Source organism: Passer domesticus, chromosome 17 (genome assembly GCF_036417665.1).
Source record: "Passer domesticus isolate bPasDom1 chromosome 17, bPasDom1.hap1, whole genome shotgun sequence".
Taxonomy (NCBI): Eukaryota; Metazoa; Chordata; class Aves; order Passeriformes; family Passeridae; genus Passer; species Passer domesticus.
In genome coordinates this window covers 11,407,646-11,426,532 of record NC_087490.1, presented here as the reverse complement: position 1 = coordinate 11,426,532, position 18,887 = coordinate 11,407,646, and the positions used below count along the sequence as shown (strand labels likewise).

Below are 18,887 nucleotides of genomic sequence, written 5' to 3'. Positions count from 1 at the left end.
ATGCAAGGCAGCTGTGGTCACCTTGTCATGCTGAGCTCTAAATGCTCCAGTTTTATCAGCTACATGATATTATGTATCATATATAGCTGCCTATTTTTTATATATATATATATATATATATACACACCCCCCTATATTTTATCTAATAGATATATAATAATATATATGCAATATGTATATAGTATGTACTAATATATGTCACCTAGATTACCTATCATATATCTATAATAATAATTATATATATATAAATATATATAAAATATATAGTATATATTACATTTTATATATAGTGCATAACAGTATAGGTACATAAAATATGCAAAAATGCATACATACATATGCCTATATATATATATATATATATATGTATAGGCACATGCAGAACCATAGACACATATGGCTACACATACACAGAGAATACTCTCTCTATATATATATATATTTATGTGTATATACAGATATATTTATGCACATTTAGCTAATTTTTACTGCCTGTCTCTTCCCCACAGCTCAGGCCCAGCTTCCTGCAACCAACCCTGTCATGGCCCTGGCCCTGTCATCAACCTCCTCCCCAACAACAAAGCAACACAAAAGTATTTTAAATATTGCTCCTTTAATAATCTACATCCTGGTAGTTGCTCCAAGGGAAGACACAGCTGACAGGGTTTTGCTTCTGCCCCCGCATCTCTCCACATCAGCAATTCCTTATTGCTGCAGACTTCTCTAGTCCCTGGCTCCCGTAGGCCACGGTTAGATTTAATTCTGCTAATTATCTTAAATACAAAACATAATGCAACTGATCCCTTGACATTGCTGTAGTAATAAAAAATAGAAAAGGAAAAAAAAATAAAAACGTTTGTCTCCTTATTGCCAGTGTGTGTCGGTAACTGCTTTTCCCTAACAAAAGCCCTGCTCCACGTGCTGGGGAAGGCAAACGTTTCCCTTCCTGCTGAGGGCTGATCCCACACCAAAATTAAGTCAAATATTCCTCAGGCTGGAAAAAGGGAATTTTAAAAAATGGTTGCAAGAAAAGCCCACCAGTTTCCTACTGTAAAACCAGTTCACAGTTCTTGGAAAGGGTCTGAGCAGTACAGTAGAGCTACATTTACTGAAAACTTCTAGTGCTGATAAAGTCCTTAAAAAAAAACAAAACCCAAACAAACCCCAAATTAAATTAAACAGGGAGAGCCGGTTGGCAGGTGGGGAGGAGGAAGAAAAAGAGGAGGAGGAAGAGAAGGAGGATAAGGAGGAAGAGGAGAAGGAGGAAGAGAAAAAGGAGGAGAAGAGGAGGAGGAGGAGAGCACTCAGCACAGGCGCCCCGCCACTCTAGAGTTCAGAAAAAAGGAGAACAAAAAATAAGATCTATTTCTCGAGAAAACATCCAGTTTGGGATTGTTTCCAGGCCGGGCGCTGAGGAGACCCCGCGCGTGAAGGCACAGCAGCGCGAAGGCAACGCGGCGTGAGGGCCGGGGGCCGCTAGGGCTGCAAGAGAAGGGCACAGAGGCCACGCCGGTCAAAACCCTGTGCCAGGAACACCCCCCTGCCCGGCCCTCACCCCCCGGCCGGCTCCCACCTCTCCCAGGCCGGGTTTCTGGGCAATGGGGGGTTTCTTCAGGATCCCTCGCCGCGGGGCCGGCGCCGGCCGGGCCTCGCCGTCCTCGGGCGCGTCCTCGCAGCCCCCGGCCAGGACGTAGTGCTGCTTCCTCAGCTCGCCCAGACGGACCCGCTCGCCCTCCAGCCGCTTCTCCAGCTCCAGCACCTTCACCTGCGCCCAAAAACCACCCCTGGAGCCGGGCTGGGGGCACAGGGACCCCCACGGCTGGGCAGGGCCTGTCGGCGGCCGCGCTGAATCCACCTCGGGGCCGTACCTGCGTTTCCATCTCCTCCTTCTTCAGCTTGATGAGGGACATGCCCGAGAAGTCCATGGTGTCTGTGGGGACAGAGGGCCCCTACTGAGTGCAGAAAGAGATTTGGGTTTTCTTCCTTTTCCTTGCAAAAAATAAAACCTCACCTTTCTCCTCTATCTGCTCTTGCCCCGACTTGGTGGAAGCCACCACGTTTGCTGCCATCTCGTTGACGTTGCGTGAGCACTCCTGGAGCCTGGCCAGGTTCCTGCTGCTCTTGTCAGCCTTCACCTGCAAGGAGCACGGGAATGGCTGTGGGTGCCCACCATGAGCTCCAAGGAGCCCCGGGCAGAGGCAAAGAGCTTTTGGGCATGAAAACCTGGGAGTGGGAAGAATGGATGGATGGACAGATGGGAAGGTTTATCCTTGGTGATCCCATCATGGCCAGACAAGGTGATCCCTGCAAAGCCCTTCAGCCCCAGGGCACCAAACCAGCTCTGCTCCCACCTGAGCCAAGCACTCAGTGAAGACATAGCTCTGGTTTTTTAACTGTGCTCTTAATTTTAAACCCACCTGGTGTAAAAATCCCTATGGATCCCCGTCCCCCCACACCTGCATCACTAAAACTCCACCCCTCACTTCCACCCACACCAACAGGAAAGGTAGCAAGGACCAAAGTCCACCATCCTCAACTCCAGCTCCTGCAGCTGCTTTTCTGGATTTCTTGTTAGTTATTAACATTTTCTTTACAAAGCCACCTTGACAGGAGGAAGACGGGAGGTTTTCCACATCTTCGTTTCCAAGGCAAGCCTCGGGTGTGGGAATATTAACACAGGGATTAAAATCACAGACTGGAAAATAGCAAGAGCTTCCCTTCCCCCTGCTCTGGGAGACTGCAGGGCTGGCAGAGAGGAGGGGACACCGTGGGACAGGAGGAGGAGACACCCAGGGACACCCACCTTGGAGGCAGCCACCAGCTGGGCCGTGCTGGCAGCGATCTCGTGGGAGCACACGATCAGCTCCTCGTACTTGCCTGTGTGCAGGACAACCCTGTCTGCTGACTCCCTGCAGAGGGGTCAAAGGGAGATTGTGTCAGAGACACAACACAGCCAGTGCAGATGATTTATCTCCTGCTAATACCCTCAGAAATCAGCAGCTGGATCCACCAGCTTTGTAATTACAGAATCGTGGAGTTGTTACAGTTGGAAAAGATCTCTAAGTCCTAAGATCTTTGAGTCCAGCTGTTATTAAAGCTCATACACAAAGCAATTATTCAAAGCCATGATCCAGGTGAATTGGACCAAGGCAGGATTTTGTTTTCATAATGGATGAGATTTTTAAAGCTTTGCCCAAGACACCCCCCACATTTCCTGCACTGGCACAGGGCAATTTCCAACCACCCCATCCACAACCAGGACTGGGGGGATTTGGTTTCACATTTTGCAGACAGGGAGGAACTGCCATCCCTAGCTGGGTGACCGTGTGGTCCCACCCAGACCACGATGCTCCACGAGGAATTAGCAATGAACCCAACTGAGGCTCCATAAAACCAGAGACCTCCGTCAGCAGCCAGCAATGAGGCTCCACAAGGAATCAGCAATTCAGCAGTGGGAATTCTGGAGTTTGGGGTGACAGGGAAGCAGGAGGCAGCCCCTGGAGCTGTGTCCCAGGGGCAGCTGCCAGCCTGGGGTACCTACACGAGCTGTGTGGCTCCCCAGCCCACGGCCTTGGAGGCAGAGATCAGCCCTTCGGTCCAGCGCGAGTTCTTGGCATAAAACTCCTGAGTTGTTGCTGCCCCCTGTTGTTATGAGAATATTATGGCCTGGATTAACTTCTGTTTAATACACAACAGCATATAAATCTGTATTAAATACCCATATAAAGTGTAATAATGTGTAAATTAATATATAAAGGCATAAATCAAGGGAGTGACAGCATTACTGTGCTCTTCATGCTGCTCTTACTGACTGCTTAAACAATTATGAAAAAACATCAGAGTCCCAAGCTTACAAATTTGAGCTGGGTTTGGTTTAAAACACACAAATTTGAGCCATGATCTTCAGATGGACAAGGCTTTGCAAGGGTGACAGCAATTTGTGCAAGAGAGCACAGGGCTGAGCAGCCCACCTCCAGCAACTGGGACTGCCAGAGTGCTGCTAACATGGGAAACCATGAAATCCAGAGTGTTTCTGCAGTTTGGGGGAAATTATCCTGTATTTCATGTCAGCACAAAAAGATGAGTGTAAGAGAGGACTTACCCGGCCACTTTCCACTATCTCCTTCTGTAGGTTTGTAGATGTTGTTACAAGAAGTCTGATAGCCTGGAATGAAGGGAAACAGGTTTTGGGGTTTGATGGGAGTCTTACAGAGGAGATTGATGCTGCTGCTGGTGGGAGGTTACAGTTTTGTGCACCCCAGATGGGTTTCTGCAGCACTGACCTTCATTAGATCCGTGCAGGAGTTCAGAATCCTGAAGGGAAGCAAAGGAAAAGTGTTCAGCATCCAGGGAAACTTTGGCTCAGAAAATGGGGCCTGTTTTGGAGCAGAGCACACCCCAGCAGGGCACAGACCTGTCCTGTGTCCCTCCTCAACTCACCTCTCATTCACTTCCAGCTTAACCCCAGAGCTCTCGTTCCTGGCCTGGCTCATCATCTCCTGTTGGGAAACACAAGAGGAAGGGTTGGATGCCATGTTGGGGTGAGGAGTGATGGACTCTGCCTCCCCAAGTCCCCAGAATGGCCCATCCTGCAGCTCTGTCTCACCTCTATCCTCCTGACAGCATCCTCAATGGCCTCTGAGGTGGAGGCCATCTCCTTCTCAACCATGTCCCCCAGCTCCTCCTGCTTGATGTCCAGGCTCTTGGGTCTCAGCTCCTGCCAGAGGAGGCAGCAGGCATGAGCAGGTTTTAGGCAGAAAAACAGAAGGGAATATGTATAAGGAATAACTACAAACCAAGATATCCAATTCCTTCCCGCCCCTACCAAATAATCAGAGCTGCAGGAGCAGCATTCTGCAGCCTGCACAGTGCAGGTACATGTGCCACCAGCTTGCAGCAAACATGGGACCTCAGAGGTAGGAAATGCTCCAAATCAAGGTGACAAAACTCCATCATAGGAGCAGTTTCTGCTCCAGAGGGCCCTGGAGAGCTGAATGTAGTGTAAAAGAAAAGACTGATAGGGGCTTCACCAAGAAAAAATATCTGAAAGATGGGAAGTTTCCTTCCAGAGGGGTTACCGGGCTGAAAGACTTCAGCTGATCTGAGGGTGACCAGCTCTGTGCACCACCAGGAAGGGTCTCAGTGCTCAGAAGCTGAGATGGCTCAAGGAAAGCACCACAACTTGTGAGTATGGGGGACAAACCACCCCAAAATGTTCCCTGGGACCCGCCCTGCCAGCCCTGAGTGGGAATGTGGCTGTGCTGGGCTCCATCTCCTACCTGGGCCAGCTGCAGGACCCCTCTGAGAGCCCCCTGCACGTCCCCCAGCTGGGCACTGCCCAGCCTCTGCCTGTCCTTCAGCTGCTCCAGGAACTCCAGGCTCCGCTGGCCGCACTCCCGGCACGTCTCCGTCAGCCCTGCCAAGAGCACAGCCTGGGCAAGGGGTCCCTTCATCCCAGCCCTGCCCACCCTCATCTTCCTCCTCCCCTCACCCACAGCTGAGCACCAGCAGCATCCCCCAAATGTCCCCTAGGAGATTATAAATTAATTTCCAGGCCCAGGGAGGGGCACTAGAGGGCAGGGAATGTCGGGAGGGGGAGCATGGGGAATGTGCTGTGTTTAGTAAAATCTGCCCCTGGCAGAGAGGGCTTTGGCATGGCCTCCCTGAAGAAAAGGCCCATGAGAAAAAGACCCCCCAGCACCCCCAGCATCCCTGCACTCACGGTCAGCGTGGTCCGTGGGGGCCAGGTGGGCTGTGGCGCTGCCGTTGACGATGGTGTCACCTGCCAGGTGGGCAAAGAGGGCCAGAGCCCCCACCAGCCCCGCAGCATCTGCCACAGACAGCACAGGCTCAGCAGCTGCCAGCCCCTGCCAGGTCCTGGGGGCTGCAGCTCGTCCTTGAAGGCACTCAAGGATCAGTACAAGGCTCAGAGATGTTGGCATTGACCCCTCCAGCTGGAAGGAGCACACGGGAACCCCCCAGCCCCGCCCGTGTCCCTCTGCCACCAGGGCACTGCTGCTTGCCCGTGGCCCCAGAGCTGCTGGGGGCTGCTGGGTGGATGGAAACACGAGCAAGCTGGGAGCAGAGCCAGTCCCCAGCCCCAGGTACCTGCCATGGAGGCCACGTACTGCGCGTGCCCCTTCTCCAGGGCATCCGTGGACTCCAGCGCCGCCTGCGCCCGGCTCAGCAGGTAATCTGCAAGGAATCCCATTCCACTCCTTAGCACAGCCTGGTGGGTGTCTGCACCAGGGCACCACTGAATGCAAGTGTATCCCTGGCTGGGGAACAGCTCTAAAATCTGAACAAAATAGTGCTGAACATGAGAGCTAAAAATTCGTCCTGGGAAGTTTGACACCAGCCACCTCAGGCATGATGGAAAAAAAGCCAAGTGAGAGCTGAGATGCAACATGATCTGTCCAGCAGGGAGAAGGCAGAGCATGTTTCAGCCCCCTGATGAGCAGGACATACCTGGGGAGCTGGTGCAGCGGAGGTGCAGGGGGTCATCCAGCTTGGCCATGGCATCACTGAGGATGGCCTGGGCTTCTCTCACTGTCTCCTGCAGGACTCCAAACTGCTCATCCAGCAGCTTCTGCTGCAGGCTCTGCTCCTGGTTGCTCTGTGAGGCAGGAGGAACAGGTGAGTGGCAGAGCACCCCCATCTGCAGCAGCTCCCTCGAGAGCCCCTTTCCAGGATCACACCCAACCATCCCATGACTGCTGGTGATATCCCACCCCAAACGTCTCACCCCGGTGAGCAGAGGGGCAGTGGGCTCTTCACACAGCCCTGTACCTTCTCCAGGAGCCTGCCCTGGAGCTCTCGGATCTCCCTCGTGGCCTTGTCTGCCTCCTGGCTCAGCTGCAGCTCCTTCTCCTGCACGAGGCCCCGCGTGGACAGCAGCTCACACTCCTTCTCGCTCACCGACCGCCTCAGCACCTCCTTCTCGGCGTGCAGGGCATCCAGCTGGGCACTGAGCTCCACGCCTGCCTGCCATGGGGGGCCAGGACAGCCTGTCACTGCCCTGTCACTGCCCTGTCACTGCCCTGTCACTGCTGGCAGCCCAGCAGAACTGGGGGGAGCTCAGGACATGCCCAGCTCGTCACACTGAAGGGCTGGGCCCACGCTCAGCCCTGTGACAGCTCCTTGGGCTGCTGCTGAAGCCGTGGCTCAGCAGGGGTGGCAGGTCCAGCCCCTGTGGCAGGGTTTGGTGGGGTCCTGGGCTCTGCTGCCCCCCAGCCCTGTACCTGCTTGGCGTGGCTGAGCGAGCGCTGCGCCTGCTCCAGCTCGTCCCGACGGGCGTCCAGCTCCTGCCTCAGCTGCTCCATCTGCACGCTCTGGTCCTCCAACTGTGCCCACAGCGTGCCCAGGCTCAGCCCCTGCCCCGCTGGGCACCAGCGCCAGCCGGGATGCAGGGAATGAACCCAGCCATGATTTGCAGGGAGGGCGTTTTGGGGTCTTGGGCAGGGGGTTTTTGGGAGCTCCCACCTTGAGCCCCAGAGAATGAAAGCACTCAACCCATCAATTTGCATGGTGGCATTTTCTTGGGGGAAGAAAAGGCAGATTTGGGCAAGAGGGGCTGAGTCATGTATTAACACCTTCCTGAGGAGCCAGGGCAACTCTTCCTGGAATCAGGGCCCAACAGCAACACCCTCCCCTTTCCCTTGCTCCCAAACTGTGTTTCCCAGGCTGGGGAGGGCTCAGTGCTGGCAGGGAAGGATCCAGAGCTCACCTTCATCTCGGCCTCTCGCTTGACCTGCTCCACCTGAAATGCCAGCTGCTCCTTGACACGTGCCACCTCCTCCTGGCTCTGCTGTGTCACCGTCAGCTGCTTGGCAGTGTCAGCGTTCTGTGGGGGGACATGGGGCTCACCTGGCATTCCAAGGGGAACCCTCACCATCCCCACACTCATTCCAACCAAATTCTAGCTCAGAGAATAAATCCGAGATGCCTTCCTCACAGTATCCAAAATGCCAGTGGACATGGATTCAAGGGGTGTCCCCTGCTTGGTGCTCAGAAGGTGATGGGACCAGTACAGGGGACTGGGCAGGCACAAGCCTCACCAGTGGTGGCAGAGGGAGCAAGGGACAAAAGCAAGACCAAAACACCCAAAGCAAACAATTAAATATGTGAGTGGCACAACTGAGACACAGGATCCCCATCACTAGCACATCCCTCAAGAGCCCCTATCCAGAACTGGAGCCAAGCATGCCATGACTGCTGGTACAAGTGATATCCCACCAGCTACACGGGCCACAGAAACCAGCAGAAACAGACCAAACAACAGCAAAACACCCCAAAAAACAACAACAAGAACACCCAAAGGAACCATGATGGAGCAGGAAAGGGTGCTCAGCTCTGCCCTGGATACCCCAACCCCGAATGGAGGGCTTTAATTCAGGAACACTGCCCTCAGTGTCTGTCCCTGCCTGCAGGGGCAGCAGCCTCACCTTCCTCAGCAGCTCGGCGTGGGTGTTGATGAGCTCGCTGTGCTTCTCCTTCAGCTTCGTGTAGCGGATCTCGGTGGCGTTGGCTTTCTCTGCAGGGGTGAGAGACCCTCAGTGACCACAGCGAGGGCAGCCCCGCCCCAGGGCACCCCAGGGCTCCACCTACTCTCGGCCTCGGCGCAGAGCCGCTGTGACCTGTCGCTGTCCTGCTTCACCCTCTGCAGCCTCTCCAGCTCATCCCGCAGCTGCTCGTTGTCCACCAGCGCCTTCTGCTTCTGCTTGCGCTGCTCCTCCACCTCTCCCTCCAGGCTGTTCACCTGGGCCTTCAGCTGGGTGATGTAGCGCTGTGCCTGCAGGGGTCAGAGGGCACTGGGCACGGCCCTGCCCTTCCCAGCACCCCCAGTCAGCTGCCCCTCTGCAATTTGGGCAAAGCAGGCGTGGGGTGCACAGGAAAGCTCTGCCCCTTACCCCTGCAGTCGCTCTGTCCCTGTTGGTAACATCAGGACAGCAAGGCTGTCTCACATGCTCCCACCCCATCAGGAATCACATCCTGGCACTGGGAGAGGTCCCAAAACACAACCCTGGATGCCAGGACCCCACTCCTGCTGCATCCCTTAAGGGTTTCCACAGCACAGCACCAAACCCCACCTCAGCTGCTCCCCAGCCAGGCTTTACCTCCAGTTTAATCTTCTCCATCTCTGCACGGAGAGTTTCCACCTCCTTCTTCAGGCTCTCGATCTGTGCATCCCTGTGGACAGGGGCAGGTTGGTCCCCTGTGGTAGCAGCCCCTCTCCCCTGCTGGCCCCCCCATACCTGTCATCCCAAACGCCGTTGGGCGGCCCGAAGGTTTGCTCGAACAGATCCGAGGTGATCTGGGGAGGACAGAGGCTGCTCAGCTGAGCCAGGACACGGGAGCCTGCCCCCATCCCAGCCCCGGGCCCCCACCTGTGGCTCCGTGGTGGAAGTTGTGCTGATCTCAATGAGGTTCTCTGGCTCCTCATCCTCGGGGGCCTCCTCGGGGATGACGACGACCGGCTTCACGTGCTCGGCCAGCGCGGACGCCCGCAGGAAGTTTGGGGGGCTCTGCAGGACAGAATTTGTTGCAGCCTTGCAGGCAGAGTGCCAAGGGAAGGCAGAGAGCCAGCCCTGTGATGCTGACAGGGCCAGAGGCAGTGCCCCCAGACCCCAAACCCAGGGACACCCATAAGTTCCCCAGAGCACCAAAATCCTGCCCTACCTCTGGCAGCCGCGGGATCTGGATGAGCCGCTTGAAATACAGCATGTCAGACGCCTTCTTAAAGAAGTTTTTAAGGCTGGAGAGGAGGGAAAGACAAAGGGCAGATGAGAGGGGGCTTGGAAGGAGAGAGGGGACCCCACTGCCCCAGCTGGGCCCTGGTTACCTGCGGAACTGCTCGTGGAAGCGGTCCCGGTGGCCCTGCAGGGTGTCGGCCGGCAGACCTGGGTGAGGAGGGACAGCTGTGACTGATCTGGGGCTGCATGGCTGTTCACATGCTCCCAGACCCCTCCTCTGCAAAAGACAGCAGGGTAAAAGCCAGGAGGGAGTGGGATGTGAGGGGTCAGGATGGGAGTGGGGTGTTCCCATCCCCTGGCACAAGGATAAAGGATGTGGCACAGGGAGATGTGGGTGTGGGAACTCCAAAATACCCACACGAGGCTGCTGGCACTGTGCTGCCCATGCAGGGGGCTGGCAGGCCAGGGCATGTGGGTTTGAATGCATCAAGAACAAGTCCTTTTCATTCCTTTATCTGGAATGTCTGTGTGGGATGGAGCAGGCCCCTGGAGCCCAGCTGGGACACAGGGACATGGCGACGGATGCCTCAATCCACACCAGCCTCACCCCCAGACCCAGAAGCCCACCCAGGAAAACACCAGCATGGAGCACATCCCTGGGACTCACAGGAGTGCAGCTTGAACATCAGCTTGACGGAGTAGTGGTAGAGGTGGCTGCAGTCCTGGATGACCTGGATGAGGGGGGCCAGGCGGCACTGCACCGCCGACATCTGCGACACGGCCATCGAGGTGTTGAGCTGCCTGAAAACTGAGGGAGCCGTGTTTGCAGAGCCGCCCGCGCCCGGCCACGCCGCTTGATCATTAACCACGGCGGATGTGGGGCACGAGGAACGCCAGGGCTGCTGCCTGGGCTGAGAACAACCCCGCTCCAGGCAGCAAAAACACCCAGAGGGACCATGCTGGCAGAGGGAAGGGGTGCTGGGCTCTGCCGTGGATACCCCAGCCCCAAAAAATAAGGATTTAACCCCAGGACGCTGCCCTCAAGCTGCTGCTGCATGACACAGCTGGGGGAAGTGAGAGGTTTTGCTCCATTCTATTTAATCATGCAAGGATCTGGGAGAGGATGCCAGGGCAGGGGACGAGCCCGGTGGCACCGCAGCCTCGCCTGCCCCTGCTCGGAAACAGATCCCTTCCCTTGGCAGGGATCCAGGCAGCACATCCACCCTGCCTTCTTCCCTGCTCAGCTTTAAAGTATTTATGAATATAAATTCTCTGTATAACTGGGTCAGGAGGAGAAGCAGGAGGCTGTTGGGAGCCGGGAGCTCAGTCTCTCCCGCTGTGCCTTTTTCCAGGGCAGCTCCGTGTTCCTGACTCCCAGAATCTGCCACCTCTCTAAGCCATCTAAAAATTCCTAAGGAGGTGAGAGACATGAGCAGGGACCTCCAGCCCTCCCCAGAGGCATTTCATTGAGGGGAAACGAGTCTTTAAAAAGAGTACAGCCCCGTCCTCTGCTTCAGAGGGACAGAAGGGATTTGTGTAATGGATATGATTAATGTGGTTGTACAAAGAAGAAATAAAACCATATTTCAGAGCAGCTCTGCACTGAAAACAACACTCTGCCTTGCTCAGGTGGGTTCAAAGCAGCCACATGGTCTAAATATTTTCCTACAACTGCCTCTACAGAGCTTCAACAGGGGGATCCAGCTGAGAAACCACCTCAGAAATCTCGTGGGAGGAGGAGGGGGGACCTGAGCCTCCAACCTCGGCCTCCCGGAACTCCATTCCCGACCAAAGAGCGAAACTATTGCTCAATTGCTCAAGAGCCCCGGGGCGAGGGGAGGGACCTGCCCCTGCCGCCTCCTCACCTGACTCCGACAGCTTCAGCTCACAGTCCAGGTAGTCAAACAGCTCTACCGTCAGCTGGAAGCTGCCAAAACAAACCAAAACTCCATCACTGGACAGCAGAGACATCTTTGCTCCAGCTGCTCGTGTTCATTTAGAGTCCTCATGATGGCAAGAGCTCTGACTGACAAGAATTTGGGGCCTTTTTCCAGGCATTTACACCCCACGGTGCTCTGTGGGTGCAGGAGGGATCGGGCACCATCCAAACAATTCACAAAATCCCAGTCACTGCCCCATCCTGGGGTGGTTTTGTCAGCAGGACACTGCCAGCTGGGGTCATGGAGCTGCTGACCACACCCTGGGCTCTGGGCCCCACCAGGACACTCACATGTTGTTCACATCTGTCCCTGCAGTCTTTTCCAGCACCTCATCCGACACTTCGAGGCCCGGGGGGAACTCGGGATGCTTTGGAAAAGGAAGGAAAAAGCCATCAGTTGCTGCTGGCGTGGCACATCCCCTCGCTCTGGTGGTGTGGAGGTGGCAGAGGTCTCACCTTGACGTGGAAGGAGATCTTGGTGAGCAGGAGCCGTGTGTAGATGCTCACCAGCTGCCCGTACCTGTCGTGCAAATGGCCCTGCAGAGACACGAGGGGATCCAGGGTGAGGTAACCAGACCCAGAGATCCCACACGAGCCACTGACCTGTGGCTCCACCAGGCACACAACCATCACCCAAAGAGACAGGGTGTTTCAGGCAGTGCTTCACCCTCTCTGTGCCCACCCTGTTCCTCAGCAGCCATCTCCAAACCCTCTGGGAGGCACAAAGCTGCACTCTGCCCCACTCACCCACAGGTCCCCCGTCTCTCGGATGTTGCTGCGGTACCTCTGGCAGTCCTGGAGAACCTGGGCACACAAGAGGGAAGGATGTGGCACAGGGGGGCTGGCTGTCTGCCCTGATGCTGGGGAACAGGGGGCATCCAGCCCCTTACACCACTCCAGCTCTGGGACAAGTCCCAGCCTTCCCATGGCACCCAAAGGTCAGGGATTTACACGGGGAAGTTTCAAAGATGTGAGACAACACCTGGGAAAGGCGGCTGGGGTAGGGAAGGGACACTCCTTGTGCAGAGGGATGGTGGCAAAAGTCAGGAATTCCCCCCTGGGAGAGGAGCAGGAGGGGACACTCACGTTGGGGTGGCCATCACGCAGCACCTTGTGCAGGACGTGGCAGAACTTCCAGCTGAGGATGGCACTGCTGGGCAGGGGCAGCCCGATGGCGTAGGACCAGAAGGTGAAGGCTCCCTTCTCGTGGTGTGTGCCCAGGATGATCCCTGGCAGGGCAGTCAAGGCCAACTGGACACACACAGAGGGGGACAGGCTGGGCTGGGGGCTGCTCCTGTTCAGCTTTCATTGAAAAGGAGACACTGGGTGCCCCACGAGCACAGGGATCACTGGCACAATGCTGCATCCCCAAATAAAACCCCAGTTGTCATTTTTGGGTACACCTCCCCCTGCTGAGGGCACACTGGGGCCCTCTGCATTTTACTACCACAGAAATGCAATCTTATTGCATTGCTCATTTTCCTTTTCTCTGATGGATGAACCTTTGTGATGCCAGCCCCCAGCTGAGCTCTGCATGAGTCTCCCAGATCTCCTGTGGCTCCAGCATCAGGGGTGACACCCCCACAGCCCAAAGTCCTCAGTGCTGTCCTGGGAGCCAAGGGAAAGGATACGGCGGGCATGTTTCTCCTTCACTGGTGCTTCCTGTGTGTTTATGGCTTTGCTGATGCTGATGGCCTGCAAGAGGAGGGGACAGTGGCTGTCAGGCATGGTGACACCCCCATGGCTACCCCAACACCTCAAAATGCACTGCTGGTGCTTTTGGGGAATACCCTGAGTTTTAGAACACATTTGTCACCTCAAAGTCATTTGTAACACATCAGAATCCACAAAAAAAAAAGCATCCATTATCCACAAACAAATTTTTATCCATTTTATCCACAAACAAAGCATCCATTAAAGCCCCCATCCCCAGCAGGATCTGACCACTGCTGCTGGTGCTCCCGGCTGTCCCTGTCCCAGGAAACCAATTTTTGCATTTTTGCAGCCTGAACTCAGCGCCGTGCCAGAGGAACATTAAAGCACAATAGTGAGATGCCAAATTCCAGGGTTGTTTGTGTAATCACAAGGAGCCTTTGAACCACGGGGGAGTGGTTTGGGTTCTGCTGAGGATGTTGCTGCGTGCAAACAGCACGTGGGGAAAAGCAGCCCCCAAGCAAGGAGGGAGTGGCAGCCTCAATGCCCATCTTGATGGAGCAAAAATCCACAGCAATGTGATTATCAGAAGAGGATTATCTATATTTTGATGTGTTTGATCACAGCAGACTTTAAATTAGGAATTTATTCCAAAAGATGACCCCAGAGTGGGGTCGGTTGCATCCCCCATGTGTTGATGGGCTGCAAACCCAAGTTGCTGTGTTTGATGGGGATCTTCCTCCTCCTCCTCAGACTCAGCTGGGATGCTTCACCCTGGCAGGAGTGCTTGGGCTGTGCCTGTGTCCATGAGCCCTCTGCCACCAGCAGAGGAAAAAGGTCCCAGAAGGGAAGGCAGGAAGGCACCCTGCTGGCAGCACTTGTGCTGGAAGAGGAACTCGGTCCCTCCCTGCAGCTCCCCACCCCTAAAGCCTTATAAAAATCCTTTCTACCTGCCCAGGAAAGCACCTGCTTCCCTGCTTGTCCAGGGACACCTCTGAAATGAGGTGCTTTCCTGTAGGAGGAGGAACCTGACCCCGAGTTATCGAGTGCTCCTGACTTATGCAGGAGGAACCCAACACCAAAGGGGCAATGTCAGAGGTGTCCATGCACAAAACCCACCCAAAAAGAGGCCAGAACAGCTGCCCAGGAACTGACCACGACAGCAGCAAAACTCTGAATCATCCCAAAGAGTGAACCTGTCCCAAAAGGCTGGCCCAGCTGCTGGGGAGAGGGGCTGGCTTTGCCTTTCTGCAGCAGGAGAGTCCCGGGGTTACCCCGCCATGTGGGGCCCTAAAGCAGCAGTGGAGTTAAGCCGGTGACTTGCTGTAATCCTCTTATCCCCAAAGGTTAACGAGCCTGGAGTGCCCAGGAACAGGCACTTGCAGCACAGCTGCCTCTCCCAAAGTGCCTTCACAGCCACCCAAAAGCCTGGAGCTGGCAGAGGCTGTGCCCTCGATGGCAGCTTGGCCAGAAGGAAGTGCCACAGGTCCCCAGGGATGCCAGCACCTCCCACGGGATACTGACAGAAAGGATGGCTTATCCTGGGCCAGGCAAGGAAGGATTTGGAAATGCATCTCCTGCTGAAGGAGTTACAGCATCTGTCCTGAGGTGTTTTGCACAGAGGGAGCAGGGCAGACACGTCTCCCAAGCTGGGAGCTTTGCTGCCTGCCCTAAGACAGGCCTGTCCCAGCCCATCCATGGAACCTGAGCCCCACAGGGGTTGGAGGAGGCACAGCCAGAAGGGTCAAAGACGGGCAGACACCCAGGAAAGGAAATATTGTTCCCTATCCCCAGGGACAGACCTCAGCTGCTGAGTGAGCTGGGACCCTGCTGCTCTGTCCCAAAACAGAGCTGTAATTCCCACTGGCAGTGGTGGTTTTATTGCAATTATTGCCCTTAGTCTCACTGATAGCCTGGCCAGCCAAAATTCAGCCCAGGAGCTGCTGGAGAGGTTGGTTTCATCCTTGGGGATCCAGTGCAGCGGTTGCACTGAGCCATTTCATGTCCAGCACAAGGACTGGGCCCATGCAGCTCCAGCCCACCCACAGCACCACCATGAGATGCCAGGTCCAGCATGGTCCCAGATAAACCACAGGGCACCAAACCAGTGCCAGTCCCTCAGGGCTGCCAGCCCAGTGTGCTTTCACTGCCTCCAAGCACCAAGCTGGCCAGGAGATCCAGGAAAACGGGATGGTGGCACCAGAGAAGAGCATGGGGCAGTGCTGCAGCCTGGCACGCGTGTGCTGGCAGGATGCTCCTGCTGGCAAAGCCAGGCTGTGGAGGATGGCTCCAAAATGGGGAGATTCACCCTGACCCAGCCTCTTGGGACACCACTGGCACGTCCGAGACGGGCAGGTCCCGGCTGTCACTGCAGGTGCACAACCAGCCTGGCCAAAACTTTGATGCAATCTGTGGACTGCTCCCCATCACAGGGTGAGGAGCCAACCCCAAAACCTGCCTGGCCGTGGGCTGTGGGATCCCACAGGGCTGCAGCCCCAGTGCTTTGCTCACAGCTGCACGTACCAAGGCGGTGACTAAAGCCGGGATCAAAGCGCCCAAATGAAGGAGCGCAGTTTAACATCCATTTAACATCCACCCTTTCGTTCCGGGCTGCTTTTAATTAGGGCTGATCCTCCCGCCCTCGGCATCCCACGGGGTCCCAATCCCCACGGGGCAGGTGGATGCTGGGTCTCAGCAGGATGGAGAGATTATTTGGCAGCTGGAAGCCTCCCCTGGCCAGGCAGCACAAGAGCTGTCAGAGCAGCTGAGCTATGAACTCCAGAGCTCCCTTCCTAATGCTGCTCCTTCCCAAATTACACCAGGAAAACACCACTTGGCAGTCACACACAATGCAATCCTGCAGGTTCCAGAGCCCATTGGATTTTTAACGTTTTTGTATTAGAAAAGCAAAAACTGGCAGCAGAAAAGGACAAGTTTTTCCTCCTGCCAGGCTGCCGAGCGAGCGCCTGCTGTGGGATGGTGATTTCCTACTTCCCACACAAGGGAGACATCTACATCACCCTGACACAAGACATGGAAAAGCATTTTCAGGGAAAGCAGGTGACCTTCATGTCACCCACAGGGACCTGGGATCACAGCAGGGTCAGCAACTCCTGTCTGTAACCAGACATCACCCAAGCCCTCACAGGGGAAAAGGTGACAGGGCTCTGGATTCTGGTACAGAATCCTCAGGGAGCAGAGGGGATGTGCCAGCAGCACCCCTGTGACACAGAGACAAGGAGGGGACATGCCAGCACCCCCGTGACACAGAGGCAAGGAGGGGACATGCCAGCACCCCTGTGACACAGAGGCAAGGAGGGGACATGCCAGCACCCCCGTGACACAGAGGCAAGGAGGGGATGTGCCAGCACCCCCGTGACACAGAGGCGACTGGCGGCCGGCTGGGCAGCTGCTATAATTAGAGGAAAAAGGCAGATCAATACCCACGTTCTGACACTGGACAGTTCTGCTCCCACTGAAGCACCACGACAGGAAACCACACCAGAATAAAGCTCCTTTAGGACAGGTTTTAGCAGCTGCTGGAAAAAAGGTCAGCTCTGGGCAGTGAGTGTGACCATCAGCCAGAGATGGTCACCTGTCCCTGTCCCTGCCCGCAGCATCCCTGTGGCTGCACAGATTTCCAGAGCACAGGTGCCATGAAAAGCCCAAGGTGCCCTGGAAGGGGGTGGGAAGGAGGGTCCCGGTCCTGGTCCCGGTCGGGCAGCCCCGGTGCCGCGATCTGATCGTTCATCAGCGCTGCCCAGCGGGACTGAAGGAGCCGCGTCCAGAGGGAACCGGAATTGCCGGTTTTCTTTCCCGTGTTGCTCCCCAAACCCAGCAAGCTCCGTTTCCTACCGTGACCCTGCGAGGCCTGAAATTCCCACCTGCCTTCGCTGGCGCTCTCGGGGCCAAACCAGCCTGGGGGCTGAGGAAGGAGCCGCAAAGCAAAGGGGCAAAGGGGAAACATCTGCGATGAAAGCACAGCCTGCAGAAGCAGAGGGGTCGGGGGAGCCATGCGGGAGGGCACTGTTATTTTTGCTGGGGCAGCAGCGAGCCCGTCACTCTGTCCATCCCTCTGCCCACCCCTGCCCACGCTGAGCACTGCATTTCCCACCAGCCCCACCAGTGCCCGACACTGCCCACCCCTGCGGGCCACAGGGGCACGGACACCCGGCCCAGCCGGACACCACGGGGCACAAACGCCTTTGGGCTTTGTTTCCACCCTGCCGCCCTCCGCGGGTCCGAACACCCCGATCCCCGCAGGGTGACCGGGAGCCGGGGGCAGGGGTGAACCCAGCCCCGGTACGAAACAATCCCCGGTGCCGGTGGGCCCGGGGCTGGGCAGGGATGCGGAGATGCCCATTCCCGGGGCTGCCGTGAAGCCCCGGTTCGGCCACGCTCCCGCCGGCACCATGAAACTTTCCGGTGTGCTGCCGGCCGTGTTTACCTGCGATGAGGCCCGGGCGGCGCGGGGGGGGCGCGGGGCCCGGTGCCCGCGGGGGCGGCGGCGCACGGCGGGGCGCGGGGGCGGCGGGAGCCCACGCGGGACCGTCCCGCGGCCGCGCCGGGAGGAAGCGGCGGCGCAGGTGGGGGCGGGGGAACGCGCGGCGGCCCCGGCACCGCGGACACGGGGACGGGGGGAGGGACGGCGGCCGCGCTGCCCCACCGGGGCTGCCCCACCGGGGCTTCCCCGGAGCCCGGCGGGACCCGCGCCCCCCATCCCGTCCCATCCCATCGCCCGAGAGCCCTCCGCGCCCAGCGCGCCCCGAGGCGATGCCCCGCGGAAAGGGCCGGCCCCCCTCATCCCCTAGCCGGGAGCAGGACCGGGACTAAAACCGGGACCGTAACCGCGGCCCCGCCGCCCCCTCCCGCCGTCCTTGCCTGGCTCTTGTCGAACTGCTCCCGCTCCGCCTCCAGGCTGTGCCCGCCGCGGCGGCTCAGCACCCGCGCCGGCACGCTCTTGATGCTGTTCATGGCGGGCCGCGCTGGGAGCCGCCCGCTCCGGTGTCCGCGCTCCGGTGTCCGCGCTCCGGTGTCCGCGCTCCGGTGTCCGCGCTCCGGTGCCGGCGCTCGGGGCTCCGCGCTCCGGGCAGGAGCGACCGGCGCCGCCCGCCCCCCGCCCCTCCCGGCCGCGCACTGCGCCGCGCTGCCGCGCCCCTGGCGGCCGCGCCCGGAACTGCAGCGGCGCTACCCCCGCGGGCAGGTGCGACCGGGGGGACACGGGGAGGGGACACGGGGAGGGACACGGGGAGGGGACACGGACACGGGGGGGGACACGGAGATAGAGAGGGGACACGGAGATAGAGAGGGGACACGGGGAGGGGACACGGGGAGGGACACGGACACGGGGAGGGGACACGGACACGGGGAGGGGACACGGAGGGGGGGACACGGGGATAGAGAGGGGACACGGAGATAGAGAGGGGACACGGGGAGGGGACACGGATGGGGGGACAAGGGGAGGGGACACGGACACGGGGGGGACACGGACACGGGGAGGGGACACGGACACGGAGATAGAGAGGGGACACGGGGGGACACGGGGAGGGGACACGGAGACTGAGGGGGAACACGGGGAGGGGACACGGACACGGGACACGGAG

The 18,887-nt window shown here is 57.3% G+C and overlaps 1 protein-coding gene across 2 annotated transcripts; it reads right to left on the bottom strand.

The window, feature by feature from the left end:
• Positions 1-262: 262 nt before the first annotated feature.
• On the bottom strand, positions 263-18,474 carry HIP1R (huntingtin interacting protein 1 related). 2 transcript variants are annotated; one of them, XM_064392719.1, is made up of 32 exons: positions 18,166-18,465; positions 13,263-13,326; positions 12,718-12,860; positions 12,379-12,435; positions 12,088-12,168; positions 11,923-11,999; positions 11,558-11,619; positions 10,360-10,500; positions 9,842-9,899; positions 9,679-9,754; positions 9,387-9,524; positions 9,255-9,313; positions 9,117-9,189; positions 8,608-8,791; positions 8,445-8,533; positions 7,727-7,843; positions 7,242-7,343; positions 6,790-6,984; positions 6,469-6,616; positions 6,109-6,195; positions 5,723-5,830; positions 5,280-5,416; positions 4,607-4,717; positions 4,441-4,499; positions 4,284-4,314; positions 4,103-4,165; positions 3,542-3,642; positions 2,804-2,909; positions 2,012-2,135; positions 1,869-1,930; positions 1,574-1,765; positions 263-1,482 (listed from the first exon to the last, which is right to left on the bottom strand). In XM_064392719.1, the coding sequence occupies exons 1-32, from the start codon at positions 18,256-18,258 to the stop codon at positions 1,477-1,479; spliced, it is 3,144 nt and encodes a 1,047-aa protein (XP_064248789.1). In that variant the 5' UTR covers positions 18,259-18,465; the 3' UTR covers positions 263-1,476. The 2 variants fall into 2 exon arrangements, 1 of the variants encoding a protein (XP_064248789.1); XR_010348761.1 differs by lacking the exons at positions 263-1,482; positions 1,574-1,765; positions 1,869-1,930; ... (5 more) ...; positions 4,441-4,499; positions 4,607-4,717 and having other exon boundaries at positions 6,129-6,195; positions 18,166-18,474.
• Positions 18,475-18,887: the final 413 nt, after the last annotated feature.